The sequence below is a fragment of the Dicentrarchus labrax genome, unplaced genomic scaffold (genome assembly GCF_905237075.1).
Source record: "Dicentrarchus labrax unplaced genomic scaffold, dlabrax2021, whole genome shotgun sequence".
Classification (NCBI taxonomy): Eukaryota; Metazoa; Chordata; class Actinopteri; family Moronidae; genus Dicentrarchus; species Dicentrarchus labrax.
Window position 1 is genome coordinate 2,614,633 of NW_026136711.1, and position 20,360 is coordinate 2,634,992.

The 20,360-nt window shown below is 40.7% G+C and overlaps 1 protein-coding gene and 1 long non-coding RNA gene across 10 annotated transcripts in view; one reads left to right on the top strand and one right to left on the bottom strand.

Moving 5' to 3' along the window:
* gabbr1b (gamma-aminobutyric acid (GABA) B receptor, 1b) overlaps positions 1-20,360 on the top strand; it is a 208,046-nt gene that overhangs the window by 131,309 nt on the left and 56,377 nt on the right. For all 9 annotated transcript variants that reach the window (XM_051415258.1, XM_051415262.1, XM_051415260.1 and 6 more), the window contains 3 exons: positions 5,486-5,731; positions 5,895-5,958; positions 14,950-15,027. In XM_051415258.1, the coding sequence (XP_051271218.1) occupies positions 5,486-5,731; positions 5,895-5,958; positions 14,950-15,027 (388 nt within the window). The remainder of the gene's footprint in view (positions 1-5,485; positions 5,732-5,894; positions 5,959-14,949; positions 15,028-20,360) is intronic.
* Positions 109-18,801, bottom strand: LOC127372057 (uncharacterized). Its single transcript, XR_007886502.1, has 3 exons — positions 18,116-18,801; positions 793-971; positions 109-633 (listed from the first exon to the last, which is right to left on the bottom strand). It is a non-coding gene; the product is annotated as an uncharacterized LOC127372057 (long non-coding RNA).

The window sequence follows — 20,360 nt, forward strand, 5'->3', positions numbered from 1 at the left end:
TTCACAAAGGTTTTATGAAGATTTTGAAAGAGTTGAAAATCTGGTCATCTATCAATATGAAAATGTGAAATTTAAACCTGTATTAATGACTGTAAGCAACACAATACATTACTGTCTCACATTCAAACTTTATTATGTTGGAAGATAAATTACATCACAATATATAATATAAATGATAGAATATTCAGTATACAGTATTTTTAATGGGGTTTAAACATAATTGCAGCTTTTACAAATATCTGAAGGTTAACTTTGGTAATAATACTTTTAAGTTAAAATATCAGACTATGAAATATGGATACAGTACAGTTAACAGTTGGTTACTTAGCAGTTTTTCAACCCCATAAACAATTTACTTTATTAGATGAGTAATTCCTTCAGTTATGTTGACATGTTGTACAGGATAAAGTATTCCAGGTTTCCATGGTCTCAGTAAACTAATGTGTATAAAGAATATAACAGATGGGAGGTTACAGTAATCATTATACTATTACTCTGATTACTTTGGTACATTTACTGGCTGTTTCTTCACTAGAAACAACTGCTTGACTAATGTTGTTAATATTATGTAATATATAATATGTTTAACTTCACTGGGCTGTGTAGACTGTAGGTCACTGCTCACTGCTGTACCTGTAAAGACAAGCATAAAACACAGTGTTGGTTCTCATAGTTAACGTATAAACACTAACATTATGTGATAGATAGAGGTTAATATATATATATATATATATATATATATATATATATTAGTTATATGTATGCATATGTAGTTAATATATCAGTATTTACCTGAGGAAAACGTCACAGAAAGCTGTAATCCTGATTGTTGATGTTGTTCATTTCTCCGTGATTTCAGGTCAGACTCCCGCTCTAACATGTCCGCTGGTGAAGTTTTTGCTTTAGAAGCAGTTATTGAATTAATATTGACGGTAGAAATGAAGCTAAACTCAGTAGCACTGAGGAGCTACCTGTCGACGAAGGGGGGGGGCGAGGGCCCCCCCCCGGGGGCGCCCCCCCACCCCCCCCAACCAAAGAAGAGGGGGGGGGGGGGGGGGGGGGGGGGGGAAAAAGGGAAAAACAAAAAAAAAGGGAAAAAAAAAAGGGGGGAAAAAGGGGGAAAAAAAAAAAAAAAAAAAAAAAAAATTTTAAAAAAAAAAAAAAAAAATGCTTTAAGAAAATCAATAATAATATCACGCGCAGTTGAGTAACCTAACAAACAACAAAGTGGGTTTTTTTGGGGCCCCCCGCCCCCCCGGGCTTCAGGGGAAATATAATACCAGCGCACTTCTTCCATTGTCTGCAACTTCTTACTCCACTTGAAAAACAGAGACAAAAGGCATGGAAGAACCTCAGAGCCTCACATGTTACAGGTTTTTAAGTTCCTGCAGGAGAAAGAGGCCATTTGCAACAAGGTGAGATCTCAGTAGAGCCCTGCCAGATGATCTCAAGCAGCGATCAGGCTTGAAGGGAATCAGCAGATCTCAGACACAAGCAGGAGTTGTGCAGGCAAAAAAAAAAAAAACGAATAAAATCTTTAAATAAATTCAAAGTCTCCTTTCTCTCATAGGAAAACCTCAGGAATACTACATGTAAATATAATACAGATAAAAGGTATTAAATCATCTTGCTTTGTCATTTATGTTATTTGTGATAGATTATGATATTTTATTTTGGAGATTAAATATTTAAAAAGCATTCCAATTCTGTCCATTGTCACATGGCACAAATACTGTAGGAATATTTTAATACTGCCTTTACTCTATATGATTGATCATTGATGGCAACTTCATGATGGTATTTTATGATCAATGGGTCACTGCTCGGTACATGGGCAGTTTCTGCCTCCATTATCCTCATCATGTCTGTTCTGTTTGTTACTGCTGCTGCTGGCTGCACAGCTGGTAACAGCAGGTTGACATGCTGTCTCCAGTAGCATGTCCTGGATGCTCTCCAGATGCTTCTGTCAGCGTCGGAACCACTGCGACTGTGATCAAACATTTTCTGCCTCCCTGCAGCTATCTCGCCTGCTCTACAGTAGCCTGGAACAGACCAACCACACATCAGCTCTAGATAAGATAGTTTTTCAAAAGTTTCTCCTACACACTATATGCTGTATGTTCAAAAGGATGTAATCTGCAACTTCACCGCTAGATGCCACTAAATCCTACACACTGGTCCTTTAATGTGCAGAATGAGTTGTGATACATTCACTGACCACTTCTTTCAAAGACCTATGAAGTCATTTAGAGGACTGAGGTTATTAGACAGAACTTCATCCCCAAAGGAGATGGTCTTAACAATATTCCCCAGCCTCACAGAGTCTACAAAACCCAACCTATGTTTATGTTTAACTGACATGCAACCTCTGGTGCCTGTCTAAATTATGTTTTTTGTTTGTCAGGAACAACCATGTCACTTTTATACTGTAGAGCCACACAATGTTGTAGGTTGGAGACTGCAATTCAATTTTATTTGTGTAGCGGCAAATCATAACAGAAGTTATCTCAGGACACTTTTCAAAATAGAGCAGGTCTAGAATGTACTACTTTTAAAATAATTTACGGAGACCCAACAGTTCCCACCATGAGCAACAAACATCCTTTTAAGAGGCAGAAACCTCGGACAGACCCCAGCTCTAGGTGGGTAGTCTGCCTCAACCAGAGAGAGAGAGAGACACACACAGCAACAACAGTAGCAACAACTACACAAATAGTAGTGACTGATGTTGATAATGATGATGAACATGAAGAAGATGATGACAACGAGGGGGGACAATGAGCAGTGATTACAATAATAATAGTAATAATAATAACAGTAATATCAGTAATATTAGCAATGCGAGTCAAGCAGGACCATGGCAGGAGGCACCACCAGGATCCATGAGGAGAAGAAGAAGAAGTGAAGTTAGTAACATGCATTAATGGGACATGAATGTGTGCAGAAAGAGAGGGAGAGGATGAGAGGAGCTCAGTGCATCATGGGAAATCCCCCGATAGTCTAGGCCTATATCAGCATAACTAAGGGATGGTTCAGGACTCAACTGAGCCAGCCCCGAACCACAACTGGAAGCTGGTTCCACAGGAGAGGAGCTTGGTAGCTGAAGGCTCTGGCTCCTGTTCTACTTTAAGAGACTATAGGAACCACAAGTAGCCCTGCATTCAGAGAGCACAGCGTTCTAGTGGGGTAATAGGGTACTATGAGCTCTTTAAGATATAAAGGGGCCTGACCATTAAAGAGGTTCGTGGGTGAGGAGGAGGATTTTAAATTCTATTCTGAATTTTACAGGGAGCCAGTGCAGAGAAGCTAATACAGGAGAGATATAATCTCTTTTCCTACTTCCTGTCAGTACTCGTGCTGCAGCGTCCTGAATTAATTGGAGCGTCTTAATGGACTTATTGGGGCAACCTGATGATAAGGAATTGCAGTAATCCAGCCTAGAAGTAACAAATGCATGGATTAGTTTTTCTGCATCCATCTGTGACAGTATGTGTCTAATTTTTGTAGTGTTACATAAATGAAAAAAGGCAGTCCTGGAGGTTTGCTTTATGTGGGAATTAAAGGACATATCCTGATCGAACATAACTCTAAGATTCCTGACCGTGGTGCTGGAGGCCAAGGTAATACCATCTAGAGAAACTTTATCTTTAGACAGTGAGTCTCGGAGGTGTTTGAGGCCAAGTACAAGGATTTCATTTTTTTTTTGATCTAGCATCAGAAAATTGCAGTTCATCCAGGTTATTATGCCCTTAAGACATGTTTGTAACTTAAATAACTAATTAATTTCATCGGGCTTGATCAACAGATATAACTGGGTATCATCTGCATAACAGTGAAAGTTAATGGAGTGATTCCTAATAATGTTGCCTAAGGGAAGCATATATAAAGTGAATAGAATTGGTCCAAGCACAGAACCTTGTGGAACTCCATGACTAACTTTAGTGTTCATGGAGGATTCATTGTTAACGTGTACAAACGAGAGAACGATCTGATTAATAGGACTTAAACCAGCTTAGTGCAGTTCCTTTAATGGCAATTTGATGCTCAAGTCTCTGTAAAAGAATATTATGGTGATGGTGTCAAATGTGGCACTAAGATCTCATAATACAAGTACAGAAACAAGTCCATTGTCGGAAGCAATTAAAAGGTTGTTATTAACTTTAACCAGTGCTCTCTCTGTGCTGTGATGAACTCTAAATCCTAACTGAAAATCCTCAAATAAGCTGTTGCTATGTAGAAAGTCACACAACTGCTTGGTGACTACTTTTTCCAGAATTTTAGAGAGGAAAAGGAGGTTAGACTGCAGTGGATGGGTGGCCTTTATATGAAGGTTCCCTAACCTTAAAGCTGCAGTAAAAAATATTTTTGTTGTTTTTGCTAAAACATTCACTATACCCTGAGAGAAGTACACGAGACAGATAATCAGTGAAAAAAAAGTTTCTCAGTGCTATCTAGTGCTCCTAATGGTATTTGCAAGAATCCCTCAAAATCCACAAAAACAACCAATAAGAGCCAAGAAAAATTGATAGACGCTTTGGGGTAGTGGTTTTTAAGATTGTTGATTGTTGGAGTTTTGCAAATGCCATTAGGAGAACTAGAACTAGCCAGAGAAACCTGATTTTTCTTCGCTGATTATCTATATCATGTACTACTGTCAGGAAACAAGTTATTTTGCAGCTTTAACAAAGTAAAATCTTTTTTTCTAACCATGCACTCATAGTTTTTCTGTGTTATTAATTTATTATTAGAGCGCGGCCACTTTAGGTTTGACATCCAGATGAAGTGGTTAAGACGAGCTCAGTAAGCTCCTTGTTGTTTACAACCTGTTTAGTCTTCTGACCGATAGTGTTTGCTGCACCATTGGACCTTTTGGATTGTAGTTACTTCAGTGAGTACAGTTTTGTCATAATGATAGAAACAATGTCCCATTTTTGCAGTTGACCATCGGATGTCAAGTTAGAAAAGTCTAATATGGGTAGTATTTTATAGTATTTTGTCATTGTGTTTGGAGGGCATGGTGAGTAATATTGAAGTTAGTTCTATAATTTTTTGTATCTTTTTTTTGTGTGTTTGAATCACGTGTGTCTATGTTGAGGTCACCCATTGGTTTGCAGAATGCCGTTTGGAAGTCTTGAGTTTGGCATTATGGTCATCGGCATGATTTTTTTTTGCAGCCAGCTGAGGTGACGTAGAGGATACAATGGTACGTCACAGTACAGTACACATTTTACTCTAAATAGGACCATCATTTACTAAATGAACATCATGCTGTATGGAAGAAGACTGTAACTACAGATTGAGACTAAACTAAAGCAAGTGAGAAATAGGCTATATATATTGTCAATGGTTTGAATCCATTCACTCTGTAAATAATGTGATGTGCAACCAGCAAATTCAGACCAGCTGATTCAGATGTACCAGTTTAACAGCCTGAACATCCATGTGTGACCAAACACAACCTCTCACCACATTCTCTCCTCTCCAGACCTCTCAGGAGTTTCTAGCCCAGCTGATGTCTAAACTTGGGGGTAAAAATCCAGAGGAGACAGGCGGTTTCCAGGAGGCCCCACTGGCCTACGACGCTGTGTGGGCTCTAGCCTTGGCCCTCAACAAGACTGTGGGGCCCTTAAAAGCCAAGGGTCACCGACTCGAAGATTTCAACTACAACAACCGAGCTATCACTGCTGAGATCTACCGAGCCATGAACACCAGCTCCTTTGAAGGAGTCTCAGTAAGTAAACCCAGAGGAGGGAGGAGGTGTAGAAAGGGGGGGGGGGGTTAAGAGTTCTGGGTAGTAATATGAGAGAGAGAGAGAGAGAAAGAGAGAAAATTGAGAGAGGTGTGAAAGATGAAAGGGGGTCTTACAACATTAAAATTCTGTCTTTTTCTTTCAGGGTCATGTTGTATTTGACGCTCAAGGTTCTCGAATGGCCTGGACTCTTATTGAACAGCTTCAAGGTATGCAACAGCACATGTCCCTGCTTTTAAACTGAATACATTTTAATCAGTTTATTTGAATATATATATCCATATAAATATATTCATATACGCATATACTGTTGGCAGTGTTTGAAGAATTTGCCATGTAAGGTTTTCAAACCTCCCAGACTGTGTGTTTATGCAAAGTATGTGAGAAGATTTATTTTTTTTTATAAAAAAAGAATTTCTGAAAAGCCAGTCAAATGCCAAATTAGCCTTTATGAAACACAGAACACAATCTGTCATTTCAATAAAGTCAGTTTATTTTCACTGCCATTCCCTGGCATCACTGTTGTTTCACTCTCTGTCTCTCTCACCCCAACTGGTCGAGGCAGATGACCACCCACCTAGAGCCGAAGGGTCTGTCCTAGGTTTCTGCCTCATAAAAGGCAGTTTTTCCTTGCCCCCGTCGCCAAGTGCTTGCTCATGGTGGTACTGTTGGGTCTCTGTAAATAATGTTATAAGGAGTTCGGTCTAGGCCTGCTCTATTTGAAAAGTGTCCTGAGATAACTTCTGTTATGAATTGGCGCTATACAAATAAAATTGAATTGAATTGAATTGAATTAAAGAAACTTTGAGTAAAGTGACTCACAGTGGTGAATTCTAAAAATTCACCATTAAATAACACATTTGGAAATTCAAGAGTCACATTAGTGGTTTAATCTATTTTGATGAGCAACTGAATGCCCAGTTTTATCTTGAAGAAGCCTCCTTTCACATGCATTCAACAATAATAATAAGCTAGCAAGCAGCATTGGGCGGGACCTTGCACTCCATGCAACTCGGTCACATGCCGTCGTAACACGTTCGGACCACAACATGACATTTTCACGTCACCCCACTCCAAAGGCCTCATCGCCAGAAGCTGAGGGAGACCACTCTAAGTTGTCACACGTTTTAGACACTGCAAAAGACTTACGCTTTCATAGAGAGACTCTTCACTGCGAAAGCTGGAAATTCAGCGCCACGCCACAGGCACACAGTTTGACGCACAGTTAATATTTGATTAACTTATGATCACAAATGTGCCTAGATTGCAGTGATCTAATATGGAGTCAATATGATAAAGTCTGTAGGAGTTAGTTAAAATAGAAGCCCTGAAATGCCGGAAATGGCATCACAGTGGCCGACTTTGACGGCACGCCACGGACACGCCCTTCAACGTACAGTCACAAATAGCACAACTTTTAATCAACATATGTTGACTGTACTGACTAATTTTGAAGTAGATTTGATAAGTCCCCTATTTATCTTGCAATTTAATACTTGACTTCCAGCAGTTTCCTATAATACTCCAGGAACAATACTCCGTAGGAAATATGGTTTGTAGATGTGGCTAGTCGGAGTGGAGGGGTTGTTTTTGATCACTTTGAAAAAAAGAAATGCACATTGTATGAACATTTCTGTATTTGTGATTAAAATTCAATTAAAATGTCTGAGAGAAAAAGATAAGTCCCCTATGATGCCTTCAAAAACAAGGCAAAAACTCACCGAAAATGACCAAAAAATTCAAAATGGCCAACTTTGACGGCACGCCACGGACACGCCCTTCAACGTACAGTCACAAATAGCACGGCGTTCAGTCAGCAACATTTTTTGATTGTACTGTCCAAATTTGAAGTAGATCTGATTAGTCCCCTATTAGGAGTTCATTCAAATAGAAGGCAAGAATTCACCAAAATGACCACAGAATTCAAAATGGCCAACTTTGACGGCACGCCACGGACACGCCCTTCAACGTACAGTCACAATTAGCACAATTTGTAAGAAGCAAAATTTTTGAGTGTACTGTCCAGTTTTGAAGCAGATCCTCTAAATTCCCTAGGAGTTCGTTTGTTCAAATACAAGACCACGGAATTCAATATGGCCAACTTTGACGGCACGCCACGGACACGCCCTTCAACATACAATCACAACCACACAAGATTTAATCAGCAAAATGTTTTAAGTGTACTGTCCAATTTTTAAGTAGATCCGATAAGTCCCCTATAAGGAGTTCGTTCAAATATGTGCTCTGTGAATTTCATATTCATAACTATTATGGTCTACGCACAGTACCACTTTGTTATTTAAACTGCCACCAGAGCGCCACCTGGTGGCGGTTGTTGACACATTTTTAGGGAGCCTCAGGGAGCCATGGCCAATCATCGTACCAAGTTTTGTTTTAATCACACGTGCCGATATAAACATTTTCCTTTTAAAGAGCGCTACCTTGTGGCGGTGGCCTCAAATTGTTCAAGATTGTGCACGATAGGGTTACGATAAGGAAGACATGGGACGCGTGTCAATCGGACATACCAATGTTGAGAAATGCTCCACTTCCTTTCTTGATGCATATCCACAGGAAGTGCTAATTTTATAACGTGCATATTTTTTGAAATATCAAAAGTCTTTAAATTACATTTTTGCCAGGACGGTCTTCAGATGCTAGGTGAAAACTTTCGTGCAAATCGGACAAAGCGCATAGGAGGAACAGAAAACGTAGTTTATGGAAATTTTATATAGCACCATTTTTTGACTGTACTGACTAATTTTGAAACAGATCTGATAAATTCTCTAGGAGGAGTTCGTTCAAATACAATGCGAAAATCACAGAAAATCATTGCAAATGCCGGAAATGGCGTAACAGTCTGACATTTGATACAACCGGGCCAACTTTGAGGGCACGCCACGGACACGCCCTTTAATGTACATGCACAAATAGCACAACTTTTAATCAGGACCATGTTTTGACTGTACTGACCAATTTTGAAGCAGATCCGATAAATTCCCTAGGAGGAGTTTGTTCAAATACAATGTGAAAATCACAGAAAATGAGCAAAAAATCAAAATGGCTGACTTTGATGGCATGCCACGGACATGCCCTTTAATGTACATGCACAAGTAGCACAACCTTTAATCAGCACCATTTTTTGACTGTAATGACCAATTTTCAAGTAGATCCGATAAATTCCCTAGGAGGAGTTCGTTCAAATACAAAACGAAAATTCACCGAAAATGCGCACGGAATTCACTGTGGCCAAATTTGAGGGCATGCCACGGACACGCCCTTCAACGTACATGCACAAATAGCACAACTTTTAATCAGAACCATTTTTTGACTGTACTCACAAATTTTGAAGCCGATCCGACGAATTCCCCAGGAGGAGGAGTTCAAATACAACGCAAAAAGTTCACCGAATGTGAAAATCAAAATCACAATGGCCGACTTCCTGTGGGGTTTGGGTATGGGTCCAGAGGCTTTTTTGTATGTCCCGGCATGTTCACGTGCCTACAGAGTTTCGTCACATCGGTGAAACGTGGGGCTGCTGTTTTTTTATCCTGTAGGGGGTGCTACAAACACGACAAACACGATTTTTGGTATGTGAGCTTCAGGCACCCTCTATACGTGCCCTGTGAATTTCATATTCTAACTATTACGGTCTCCGCACAGTGATTTACCATGCCACCGAGCGTCCTAGTGGCGGATTGTTGACACATTTTTAGGAGCCTCAGGGAGCCATTGGGAAGCATCATAACAAGTTTCATTTCAATCACACTTGCCGTTATGGAGATATAAACTTCTTCATTTTAAAGAGCGCCACCTAGAGGTTTGACAAAAAAACTGACACAGCTTTTAATGGTGAATGTGTTTAGATGGCTGTGTCCAAATCTGAAGTCGGTCCAATAAATGCCCTAGGAAGAGTTTGTTCAAATACAACGCGTGTAAATCGCCAAAATGGCCACAAAATCCAAAATGGCCAACTTCCTGCTGGGTTTGGGTATGGGTCCAAGAGACTTTTCTTATTCTTTATCATGATACACATGCGTACCAATTTTGTACATGTGGGCCTTACGTGTCTTGGGGGCTGATTCTGGGGGTTGTGGCTTAGCCGTTTGGCGGCGCCCGTGCACGGGGACAATGTCATATCGGTATTTTCGCTACATTTGAATTTTGTGCAAATTGTGTCTTTTGAGCATGTTGTGGGGGCCAAATATGCGTTAGAAGGCGGCTAAAAATAATAATAATTCCTTGGGTTACAATAGGGTCTTGCACTTGTCAGTGCTCGATCCTAATAATAGGTAAGAAGAAGAAATCAGCGAAACAATAGGGACCTTGCCGGTCGCTGGCTCGGTCCCTAATAATAATAATAAGAAGAAGAATAGGTAAGAAATCGAGCAAAACAATAGGGACCTCCGGGTGCTGGCTCGGTCCCTAATAATAATAAGAAGAAGAAGAATAGGTAGAATTGAGCAAACATAGGGACCTCCAGGGTCGCTGGCTCGGTCCCTAATAATAATAGGTAAGAAGAAATCGAACAATACAATAGGGACCTTGCCGGGTGGCTCGGTCCCTAATAATAGGTAAGAAATCGCAAAAACAATAGGGACCTCCAGAGGTCGCTGGCTCGGTCCCTAATAATTACTTAAATGTGTCATTAATTAATTAGGGACCGAGCCAGCGACCGCTGGAGGTCCCTATTTTATTTGCTATGTTTCTTATTATTATTTTTAGCGCCTTTGACTGCGATTTTGCCCCTCTGAACATATACGAAAACTCAATTTTATTTGGCAAAGTGATCAGGCCTGGTGAAAAATTTTATATTCTATGTGTCGCTTTCGGGTTGGCCACTAGGTGGCGCTACTATCATAAAAAATGCGTTTAGGCTGATAACTTCTGCATAGTTTGTCGCACATTCAAAAACCTTGTATCCACGCGTTCGGTGAATAGAGCTGAGTCTCCCCATGTAAGCCCCGCCCACTTCCGCCTAGAAAATGTCCATAAACTACTTTTTACGGGGAGATGCAGCTCCATTCACTGAACGCCTGGCAACTTTCCCAAATGAACTTTTCGTATATATTCAGGGGGTCAAAAATGCAGTGAAAGGGGCTAAAAATAATAATAACTTTAGTAAATACAATAGGGACCTCCCAGTGGATACTGGCTTGGTCCCTAATAAAAAGAAATAGAGCAAAAACAATAGGGACCTTCCAGTTGATGCTGGCTCGGTCCCTATTAGCCATCCTGATCTCCCCAAAAGGCTTGGGGGCCCTGATGGCAAATGCTCTGTCACCTTTGTTTTTTGATCTGGTTTTGGGAACCACCAGGAGGGCAGCATTTGAGGACCTCTGGGCCCTTTAAGGAACATGGGGAGTTAAAAGGTCCGAGATATAGCTTGTAAGCAGCATAACCCATTCCAGGCTTTAAAAGTGATAATTGAAATTTTTAATTCCAATATGCAGGGTTTTGCAAAATCGGCCAATATCAGGGATGTTGACTGGCAACAGGGTTGCAGCTCCAGCTGTATAATGGCTCCCACAATAAAGCATTCATTTTGTATTGACTGAAATGATTGTAGCTGAAGTTTGAGCTTTCAGCTAAAATGTCTGATCGTGATTTTATATAGGTTCATAGGTTGGTTAGTTAGTTAGGACTTTGTCTGAAAAACTTACTACTAGAATGAACACTCCTGATTAAAAAAAGTGGATTTAGCGTGACGATAGTGTTTAATGGATTGTTTCCAGTTTCTATCGGGAAACAAAACAAAAACTGAGGTGGCTAAGGCTAAGCTAAGTTGTTGAAAAACAACTTCTCCACTAGAATAATCAACAGGCCTAGACGTTTTCATGCTGGATGATTGCATCACTGTTTATGGAGTAGGATGGATGTGGCTGAGTGATCACATAGCCATGTGGCTCCTGTTGGCTGACTGCTTTTTGATCACTGAGCCTGTGTTCTCTTTTCAGTCTTTCTGTGCTTTGTGTACCTCTGACAGTGCCGAGATCTGTGACTGTTGGAGGCTCTCTGTTCCCAGGACTGATAAAAAATTAACCTTGTTATGCCGATTTTCTTTGTTGGTGCTGGCCTCAGCCATCCCACAAGTGGAGGGTCAATGATGAGCTGCAGTGTGTTTGATGGCAATTGGAACGGTGCTGGCCTTGGGCAGTTCTTTGGTCAAGTGTAAGCAAAATGGAAAGAAATAGATACGCAAACATAGCTATGGATATCTGTGCTTTTCCTGCCTGGCAAGTCAAAATGTCAGATGTGAGAAGTTGAAGCCATGTCTCTTCAGTAATGAAGATAGATTTTACAGAATAGATTTTAAATTAAAAATCAGACATAAATCATTAGAAGTCCTGCTCTCAGTGTCTGGAATAAATTTCAGGGCAATTCATCTAATTGTTGTTGAGACTTTTTACATAAAGCCAGGAATGAGAATCGTATGGTGGTGCTAGATAAAATGTCTGTATAAACGTTCATGGCAGTCTCTTACTGTTCTTGAGATGTTTTAGTCTAGACCAAAGCAGTGGACCAACCAAAATTGCCATCCTTGGAGTCCCACTGCTAGTGTGGCTTAAAATATAGAATAACACCAGCCTTATCCTGTTAATTAATAAACAAATTGCACTAAGAGAATAAAATTGATAGTAGGTTTTACAGACTGTGTTGCGGTGTAGAGGGCAGGGACCTCTAGTATACTGTTATACTGGCAAGTTGTGTCTTGCAAATAGAGCCAATGTCAGCTCTTAATGCGAGCAAAGAACTACCAGGGTGGTTTGTCCTATCACCACTACTTACACTAGTTTTAACTGCCTTAGACCTTGCTATAGAACATGCTGAGTACCTCTTAGTCCTGTTAGCAGACTGTAGGAATTACGCCTAAAGATTACTTGACAGTTAGATGTCCAGTGGTTGGTGGTCTGATGCCTCTGGGCTGTGCCTCTCTGTGCTACTGCACTGGGATATTAAAGTGTTATTACAGTAAACCGCAGGAATGTGCTACAGCTGATGGCAGACCAGTTTCTCACAAAAGTAGTTTTTTTTTTCCTTAAAAGGCTTGCAGGGATCCCACTGACCTGGATTTTATTAATGATATATCTCATAAAGTGTATTTGTTCTTCGAGTGGAAGGACAGGGCATCTGTCCGTCATGATTTCCCAGAGGAATGTCAAAAAGTGACATTTGTATTGTGGAAGTAAACCAAAACATGTGCTCTCTGTATCTGGCAACCTGTACTATAGCCAGTGACACTGTACAGAAGAATTAAACTGCTGTTGTCAAGAAACAGTTCCAGCATGAAACTCAGAATAAAAGGCATGAGATACAGTGTGTTAAGTGTGTAACATTTAGGAGGATCTATTGTCAGAAATGGAACATAATATCTAGCTATGTTTGCGTATAAATATGAAAATTTAAAAGTATGAAAATAAGAATTGTTGTGTTTTTTTTTTTTTACCTTAGAATGAGACTTTTGAGACTTTTTATCTCCAGACACCACAGGTTGCCTTCCATGGAGTCTGCTAGATGCACAAAATCCTACAGACTGGACCTTTTAATCAGTAAGCTTTAGATGTGTTGGTTTATTTTTGTACTTTTAAATGTTTCAGATCATCAAACTAACTTTAATATTAGACAAAGATAACCTGAGTAAATACAAAATGCAGTTTTTAAATGATGATTTCATTTATTAAGGGAAAAAGGCTATCCAAACCTACCTGGCCCTATGTGAAAAAGTAATCTCTGATTACTGTCAGATATGTTGAATCAAGAAATCACTTAAGTAGAACCTGTCTGACAAAGTGAAGTAGGCTAAAAGATCTCAAAAAGCAACACATCATTCCGCGATGTAAAGAAATTGAAGAACAGATGTCAAACAAAATCATTGATATCTATCAGTCTGGAAAGGGTTACAAAGCCATTTCTAAGGCTTTGGGACTCCAGCGAACCACGGTGAGAGCCGTTATCCACAAAGCTAGGTTTAGGGGGCAATTCCTTTTTCACATAGGGCCAGGTAGGTTTGGATAGCCTTTTTCCCTTCATAAATAAAATCATCATTTAAACTGCATTTTGTATTTACTCAGGTTATCTTTGTCTAATATTAAAATTTGTTAGATGATCTGAGACATTTAAGTGTGACAAATATGCAAAAAAATAAGAAATAAGAAAGGGGGCAAATACTTTTTCACAGCACTGTAGCCAGGGTAGCTGTTTCCCAGTACTTCCAGTCTTTATGCTAGGTTAGGCTAACCATTTCCTGACTCCAGCTCTGTAAGGAGAAGGACATTGAATTGTTATTAATCTGTCCATCCGAACGAAGTAAAGGAGCGTATTTCATAAACTGCACAACAGTGTCCTTAAATCCAATTCAGATTCAGTCAAAACTGTCTTTAATCATTCACTGGGATAGACAAAACTAAGGCTGTATTCTTTTTGAAATTTCTGATACTAGTGCTGACATGATCCTTGAATCTCAATACCACTGCTCAAATCTCAATACTTTCAATACAACCATGTTTTCTCTTCAAAACCATTTTGCACACAAAAGCCTGTCAAACGTTTTGTTAAATGTTGTCCAAACACAAGGTTGTGTGCAAGAAGGTTGTCTAAATAAAACATACATTTAAAAATCTAATCTAAACTTGGAAACAGTTTGATTTAAATCAGGAAATATCTGATCAAAGAAGATTCTGAATCTGACCAGATATTCAGTGGCAACTTTACCAACTGTTTACCCGGTTTACTCTCCGTGTCTGCCCTCGAAACACTGAGAGTCCATTTGAGTCAGTAGAAGCACATTCACGCACAAAGCGGAGGCTGGGGGGTGGGTGGGTTAACACTGTTTTTTTTTTACAGAAATGTCATGACGTAAAGTAATCCCAAATGGTCGACTCTATTTCACCACTGGCCTTGCAAGGGTGATTTAAAACAGTACAGGGTGTGTTTAGACATTTCCAACCCATGAAATGCCAATTTTCATAGTTTTGGTAAGAATGTCATATTTACACCAGCATTAATGTGTTTCATCACAGTACAGTCATATAATTCAGTTTACAGCTCAAAAAACAAACATGTTGAAGTGTGGAGTACCTCTTGAAGATACCCAGCCCTACCTGGTGGAACATTCATTAGAGTTACAGACATTCAAGCCTAGTATGACCCTCTCTCTCTGTCTTTGTCTCTGTCTCGCTCTCTCTCTCTCTCTCTCACAGGAGGGAGCTATAAGAAGATTGGATACTACGACAGCACTAAAGGCAATCTGTCCTGGTATGGGAATGACAAGTGGATAGGTGAGGGACATCCATCTTCCTCAGCCCCGTTATTTTTCTCTCTATCACTGTCTGTTGCGCTCCTTCTACTATCTAATCTCCTGTTTTCTTTGACCCTGGAGCCTCACCCTCTTTCCCTCTAATTTCTCTTTCCTTCCTCCTTTATTGCCCTCTCCTCTCTTCCCCCTCCCATGCTCTACATACAAGGTTGGCTGTGAATCAGTCAGGTTTTATTTAGCACTTGGGAAGAGTAACGCCCCTGCTAACATTCCACAGCTCACCAGACATCCAAGTCCAATTCAACCTGAGAACCAGGTCAAAGCCCTGACAGCAATGCAGTAAATAGAAGATGCTAGTCGACAAAGTAAAACAAAACAGGAGAAAGCTATCGGGGGGGGGTAATGGGATTGGGCTCCCATGACCTTGACTTGAGGAATGAAATTGTGTTCCCTAATCAGTACACAGCGGAGCTCTGTGTGCGTCCACGTCAGTTCTGCCTCCCTGAGCACTGACAAGATGCAGATCTAACAGCGGTTAATGCTCTGAAAACAGTGGAGGGTGTCGCAAGTCTGTGAAATGGAAAACATAACCAAGTGATGCAGCGGTCATTGGTTGGGAAGGGGTGGAGGGTACGTCTCGACCTTCAGCTGTTTATTCTGTTTGCCTGTTTGTTCGACTGCCTGCCACAAGTGCTGTCTCAGACACAGCTGATGGGATTCCCTATAGTCCCCAAATTACATTGATTGATTCAAGGTGGGGGAAGGGCGATGTTTACAGAAGCCGAAAAAGTGAAACATCGGTTCCTGACTGAAAGGTGTGAAAGCTTTATTCAGGAAATTATATTGCATCGTCCTCATTATCAGTCGTCATTTCGATGGACCATACCAGTGGAATGGCTTTTAAGCCTCTTTATTACAAGTGCTGTTTATTATTATCATTTTAAAATTTTACCTCAGTAGAATAGAGAAATAGGCTGTTATTTGTAATTTTCTCTATTTCCCTATAGGTATATTTATGACATCTTCTTGTTCCTATAGTGATGTTTGAATGATGTATGTGCAGAGTTTGACACAAGAAGGATGTTCTCACAATCATCTGCTGAAAGTGGAAAGTTTCTCTGTGCTCGTTGAAAATCTGATGTTAAGGGGCGGGGCCTACCAGCATGATTTGTGACACCACTAATCATTTGGAAGTCAACCCTGGTCCAGTATGCAACTATGCAGCAGTTGGTGAACAGTTCTGGTGAACAGTTGGCACCTTGCATCATCAGTGTATAAATGTGCGTGAATGGGGTGAGTGACAAGAAAGACTACAGTCCATTTACCATTTACCATGTAGAAACTTGAATCCACCAGTGCACATCCACTGAGAATGGACTTTACGGTTAAGTAGAAGACATCTTTTGTCCAGCAGGAAAAGTTTAGAAATTAACATATTGAGCATAGCGTTAGTTCAGGCAGGCCACAAAGTCAGGCTCAGCTCTCAATTCCAGCTATATCATATGATCACAGCTAGTCGTAAACGCAAATCAGCTGATGGCTCAGCTGATTCCTCCTAAGCTTCCTGTTGGAAACCATACACAGTCAGGTGACAGCTCAGCTGATTCCCTCAAGCATCCAATTGGCAAATATCATTCATGGCGCCTTATTTAAGCTGCTTTAGCCTGCCTATCTTTGCTGCTTCCTCTACAAGCCGTTTTCAACCCACCTCCACCCCAGCTCCTCCTTTTTATGTTTTATGTAATTGATCAGTGTCATTTTCTGATTGCCATTGATGCTTGCTCTGTTCTGTACCCCGGGGGGTCTCTGCTGCCACTCTCCTTGTCTTAAACTTTTCCATGTATGCACATGGAAGGGCAGGGAGGTGTGCTCTCCCTTCCTTAAGGTTTTCCACGTGGGCACGTGGAAGGACAAGGAGGTCCCAGAACAGAGCCATACTGCCAAATGTAATATTCTACTTTGGAATAAAAGCTATTTTGACAAAAGTGGTCCTGACTGAATTGCATATTTAGAGATTCTGGAATTTTAAATGAGGTAGGAATAGATGATTTTTTAATGGTTTTAATGTGGAAATGAATGCTGCAAGCGCATTAGTGTTTGCTGTAGTGTGGTTACCGGAGGTTGGTTGGCACATCTCTGAATTTTCTTGTATTTTAGACACTGCACGACGGAGTTTGTGTCACTTTCTGCATATAAGGTAAATCAAATTATGATTGTTACACAAGGGTTACTTCCTGTTGCCACCAGGTTGTGCTATGACTGTAACTGAATCAGTAGACGTGTTCAGGCCTTCAACATGAAATTTGAGGAAGATTTGATCATGTACACTTGGTCACATGTCTCATGGAAACAGACGCCACAAGCACCATACCATGGACCCGCCATTCAGCAGACACCCACCACATTCACACTATTGCATTATTAAGGTGTTAAGGCTCTTCAGACCTGATCTTCAGGTGGCTCAAAGTATAAAACATGACATTTCCTGCTTCCAGTAGGAGGTGTTATGACTATAACTAAATAATAGCATGTAAATGTGTTCAGGTATATGATGATACTTTTGAATTCGATGGCACGTAACAGACACGATAGTTCAACGATCTACCAAACTTTTTATTTTTTGAGTTCGCTAAAGTGCCACATGTGGAAATGGCAACTATTGCACTAAATTCAAACTGGCCGACTTCCTGATGAGGTTATGGCTCACAGTGTGCCAGTTTTGATACATATTGGGGTACCTTTCAATGCTCTCTCTCACTTGAATATAGGAATTGTTGTGTTTTTATAACCTTAGAATGGGCCATTTATATCTACAGGCACCGTGGGTCGCCTTCCATGGAGTCTGCCATGTTGAACCACCTTGTTTCTACTGTAGACAGCAGCGTTTGCGTTTTTTTTTGTTTGCTTGTTTCCACCATAGTTTCTTCTTAATGCCTGGAAGGGGAGGGTGAAGCGACAGAATTGCGCTCTGCAACTACCCTACTAGATACCACTGAATCCACACTGGATCTTCAAAGACTGACAGCAAAAGTGGAAATGACTGAATGTGTCAGATCAACAGGAATAAAATAACATCCAACTTAAAAAAACAAACAAATACTTAGACTTACCAATACGATGGATGATGTATAACCTCAGTTACAGATTGAGATGTGTTCAGGCTTGGAATCAAATATGTGCCATATGGGGGGGTTGAACCATGTACACGGTTATACTTTTAAATTTGACACCACGTCAAGGACATGTCATTCAGTGATTTACAAAACTTTTCATGCAAAGGTCTTCATAGGGCGGCTGTGGGAAGAGCGGGTCATCCACTAATCGGAAGGTTGTTGGTTCGATCCCTGGCTCCTCCCGCCATATGTCTAAGTATCCTTGAGCAAGATACTCAACCCCGAATTGCTCCCAGTGCTATTCATCGGTGTGTGAATGTGTAGGACTGTGTTAGTTTCTGTTCCTTGGACTTTGCCATTAATGAGTGAATGTGTATGAAAGAGTGAATGTGGCACGTAGTGTAAAAGCGCTTTGAGTGCTCGGAAGACTAGAAAGGCGCTATACAAGTACAGGTCCATTTACCATTTACTATATTGCACTGGCCCGGTTTCAAGTTGATACAGTCTACTCTGTGTTACTGTTCTGTGTTAGTACAACATATGGAAATGTCCAGAAATTATCACTAAATTTAATCTGGATGACATCCTGTTGGGTTAAGGGTAATGTAACTGTGTGTGCCGGTTTTCATATATATTGATGAAACGTCCTGTGGCTATTGAGCCATTTTACCACGTATGTATTTGCCACTCGTGACATTGTCTGCCGCGTTTCATAACTTTTTGATCATTTTAGCCCCTCAAAAATGTGATTCACTTTGATTAATATTTATAATCCTGTCTAGAGGGGTTCTTAAGTATAGGTATAGGTGTTGCTTTCTATAATTCCATGATCATAGCAAGCTGTTTCCCCACAATCTCCTGAAAACTAGGCTGCTAATTCTTTTGTTGACATCTTGGCTGTGAAGACATGAGCCAAGCTGTAATGTCCCTTAGCAGTATCTGACATCACTCTCATCTACTGTCACTGAAAAGCTGTAAGCATTGAGACACTGCTGGTTATGTGCCAGAACGTAGTTTTTGTAACCAAGCCAACAGACAACAAAGTCATCTAAATGACCCTTCGCTCTCAGTATGACAAGACTCAAAGGAGGGCCGGAGGAAGTGCCGTCTGTTGACTTCAATAGGCCACATGTCAGGATGTCCTCCTTCCTCCCTGCCAGTATGGTTGGTCAGCAGAGTCCTTCCTGGAGGTGAACACCGAAAATAGTTGGACATGACAGAATTAAGCCTCTTCAAGGTGACCATGACTTGGTTGCTACATGATGATGTGTCACAGCCCTGGGTTCAGTTCAATTGTCCTCTTCTGCAAAACCAGCCAATTTTTCTTCTTCTTTGTCCACCTCCCCTTCCTTTCTCTATTGTCCATTCCTTCCTAATCCCTTCTTTACCTTCTCCTCTGTTTGTATCTTTTCAACCCCTCTCATCTCTTCTCTCCTCCTTTGTTCGCAGTCTCCTCTCTTTTCCTCCCTCAATCTATTGGTCTCCTTGACAACCCTCTGCTGCATCGCTGATTCTTTCTCATATTGCCGTGGTAACCGTTACGGGGCCAGTTGCCATGGTAACATACTGTCCCGATTCCACCATCAAGGCAGGGAGAGGTATTAGTGTTGAAGAACACATTTTCCCAAAGGACACTCGCTTCACACACACACACACACACACACACACACACACACACACACACACACACACACACACACACCTCTCTCTCTCTTTCTCTCTATCTCTCTCTCTGTCACCCACACACATGCATAGACATACTCTGTATGTGCCTTCAGTAAACACTAACACCCACTAACAGGCACAGTGCGTAATCTGTATGAGTTATGATTCTGAATCCTTACTCTTTTTTTTTTTTTACTGCAGAACACTGCTTTATTGTTGTTGTAAACTGGCATTTGATGGAATTTATTTAAAATGCAGTGTCTAAAAATGTCTATGATGGGACATGTGTGGCATACACTCTTGTTTACATAAGCTACTATTTTTCAGGGTAACAAAAAAGTGGTGCTGATTCTGAATGCGTGCGATCAACCAGCAATGGGAAAAAATAACTTCCAACTTCACACTACTAGTGGATACTGGTGGACTTATCCATACAATTGATGATGTACAAAGTGAACAGTTACTTACTAATTAACTCACTCCTCTGCTGTTTCATGCCACTCCAGTTCCTGCCCGAAAACTTAGTGTCTTCATCGTCTCCAGATTCAGAGTCCTGGTCCGAGGCGCTGTTAATCAG